The 2,757-nt window shown below is 61.5% G+C and overlaps 1 protein-coding gene across 1 annotated transcript; it reads left to right on the plus strand.

The window, feature by feature from the left end:
* Positions 1-213: 213 nt before the first annotated feature.
* On the plus strand, positions 214-2,361 carry LOC113980485 (rootletin-like; the record flags this gene model as incomplete). The annotated part of the gene is made up of 4 exons (XM_027707692.1): positions 214-341; positions 1,352-1,503; positions 2,056-2,157; positions 2,227-2,361. Coding segments are annotated over 4 exons (517 nt in total), but the record flags the coding sequence as incomplete, so codon positions are not given.
* Between the last annotated feature and the right edge of the window lie 396 nt (positions 2,362-2,757).

The raw sequence follows: 2,757 nt of genomic DNA on the forward strand, positions 1-2,757 counted from the left end.
GGGGGTTCCTGGCTCAGGTGGAATGGGGTGATTCTGGGCTCAGGTGGGTGCTAGGATTGAGGAAGTTCTGGGCTCAGGTGGGATGGGAGGTTCCAGGTTCAGGTGGGTGCTGGGATGGATGGGAAGGTGCTGGTTTCAGGTGGGTGCTGGATGGGGATGTGGGTGCCAGGGCAGCTCCCCCAGCCTGTCCTGGCAGCGTTCCCGGTGTTCCAGGTCGGAGAAGGAGGGGCTGGAGAGCAGCGTGTTCCAGCTGCAGGCACAGCTGGCCCAGCTCCAGGCCCGGAACCAGCAGCTGGAGAGCGAGGGCCGGACGCTGCTCCAGGCCAAGGAGGCGCTGGAGGGTGAGGGGGCCCAGCCACGGGGGTGTCCCACCACTGACCATCCCCATCCCCATCCTCATCCTCACCTGTCTCTATTAATCCCCATCCATCCCTATTCCCACCCCAATCTTCATCCGTATCCCAATCTTCATCCTCATCCCAATCTTCATCTTCATCCTCATTCCCATCTATCCATATCTTCATTCTCATTCCCATCCATCTTCATCCTCATCCCCATGTCTTCATTCATCCCCATCCATTCCCATTCCCATCCATCTTCATCCTTGTTCCAGTCTTCATCCTCATTCTAATCTTCATCCTCATCCCAATCTTCATCCTCATCCCCATCCATCCTCGTTACCATCCCCCTTTGTTCTCATCCCCATCCATCTGGATCTTCATCTTTATCCTCATCCCAGCCTTCATCTTCACCCCCACCCATCCAGAACTTCATCCTCATCCCCGTCTTCATCCCCATCTGGCTGCATCCATCCCCATCCTCATCCTCATTCCCATCCATCCCCATCCTCATTTCCATCCATCCCCCTCTTCACCTTCATCCTCTTCACCATCCATCCCCATCCTCATCCTCGTCCCCATGTTCATGCTCAGCCCCCTCCACCTGTCCCCACTGATGGAGGGTGTCCCCTGGGGGGGTTTCCACTGGTGAGGGGTGTCCCCACTGACTGGGGGGTGTCCCCTCTTATGGGAGGGGTCCCCATAAGGCTGGGGGAGTTGTTCCCACTGACTGGGAGTGTCCCCTCTTATGGGGGATCTCCACTGACTGGGGGGTCCCTGCTGATCAGAGGGGCGGTCCCCACTGATGGATGGTGTCCCCACTGACCAGGGGTGTCCTCCCTGAATGGAGGGGGTGTCCCCACTGATGGGGTGTTGTCCCCTTTGGGGTGTCCCCTCTTATAGGGGTGTCCCCACTGACTGAGGGTGTCCCCACTGACCCGGGAGGTGTCCCTGCTTTTCTGGGGGGTGTCCCCTCACGTGGGGGTGTCCCCCCTGACCGGGGTGTCCCCCAGCCGAGCTGGGGGTGTCGCGGCAGGAGCGGGCGCAGGAGCTGCGGTGCCGGCGCCGGGCGGTGGCGGCGGCCGAGGCGGCGGCGGTGACGGTGACCCTGCGGAGCGCCCGCGACGCCCACCGGGACCAGCTGGAGCAGCTCCAGCGCCACAAGGTGGGAAATGGGGGCGGAAATGGAATTTTGGGGTGCACTGCTGATTCCTGGGGCGCACCGGGGGGGATTTTGGAGGGATCCGGTGGGTGATGGTGATAGTTGGGGTGTGGTGGTGGTTGTTGGGACATGATGTTGGTTATTGGGGAGCAGTGTTGATTTTTGGGGTGCTTTGTAGATATCTGATGTGTGTGCTGGTTGTTGGGGCACAGCGGTGATTTTGGGGGTTTGCTGGTGATCTGGGGGGTTTGTTCATGATTTCTGGGGTTCACTGGTGATTTTTGGGGTATAATGCTGATTTTTGGCATGCATGCTGATTTTTGGTGGTTTTGGAGGTTTGTTCATGATTTCCATGGTTCACTGGTAATTTTGGGGTTTGATGGTGATTTTTTTGGGGTTTGTTCATGACTTCTGGGGTTCCCTGGTGATGGCTGGTGTTCCCTGGTGATGGCTGGTGTTCCCTGGTGATGGCTGGTGTTCCTGGGTGCTGTTGGGGTTCCCTGGTGCTGTTGGGGTTCCCTGGTGACGGCTGGTGTTCCCGGGTGCTGTTCCCAGGAGGAGCTGGAGGCCGAGCGGGGCCGGCTGATGCAGGAGCAGGACGAGCTGGTGGCCGAGCTGGCGGCACTGCGGCAGCAGCACCAGAGCGAGAAGCAGCAGGTGGGTGTCCCCAGTGTCCCCCGGCCCTGTCCCTGCTCCGTGCTCCCCGGCTGAGCCGTGTCCCCCCAGGCCCTGGCCCTGCAGGAGGAGGAGAGGGCGGCCCTGGCAGAGACGCTGGCGGGGCTCCAGCGGAGCCTGGACGAGGCCACGGCCGAGCTGGAGCAGCAGCGGAGAGAGGTCACCACCCACCAGGAGAAGGAGCAGGTGGGTTTGGGGGGCTCCTGGCCCCCCCTCCAGAATGGCACAGAGCCCAGTGTGTCCCCCCCTGCGAGCCCCATGCTGGGCTGTCCCCCCTCATGGCAACCCCCAAAGCTGGAGTGTCCCCTCCCATTGCAGCCCCTGTGCCTGGGGGTCCCCCATGGCCCCCCCCATTATGTCCCCCCACGTCTGGGCACTCCCTACTGCAACCCCCCTGTGCGTGGGTGTTGCCTGTGGCCCCCCCATTGCAGCCCCCATGCCTGAGTATCCCTCCTACTGCCACCCCCTGATACCTGAACACCCCTTTACTGCAGCCCCCCCATGTCTGGGTATCTCCTATGACTGCCCTCATTGCAGCCCCCCATGCCTGGGCACCCCCCCGTCGCAACTCCCCCTGCCTGA

The sequence above is a fragment of the Neopelma chrysocephalum genome, unplaced genomic scaffold (genome assembly GCF_003984885.1).
Source record: "Neopelma chrysocephalum unplaced genomic scaffold, ASM398488v2 Primary Assembly neopelma1_94387, whole genome shotgun sequence".
Lineage (NCBI taxonomy): Eukaryota > Metazoa > Chordata > Aves > Passeriformes > Pipridae > Neopelma > Neopelma chrysocephalum.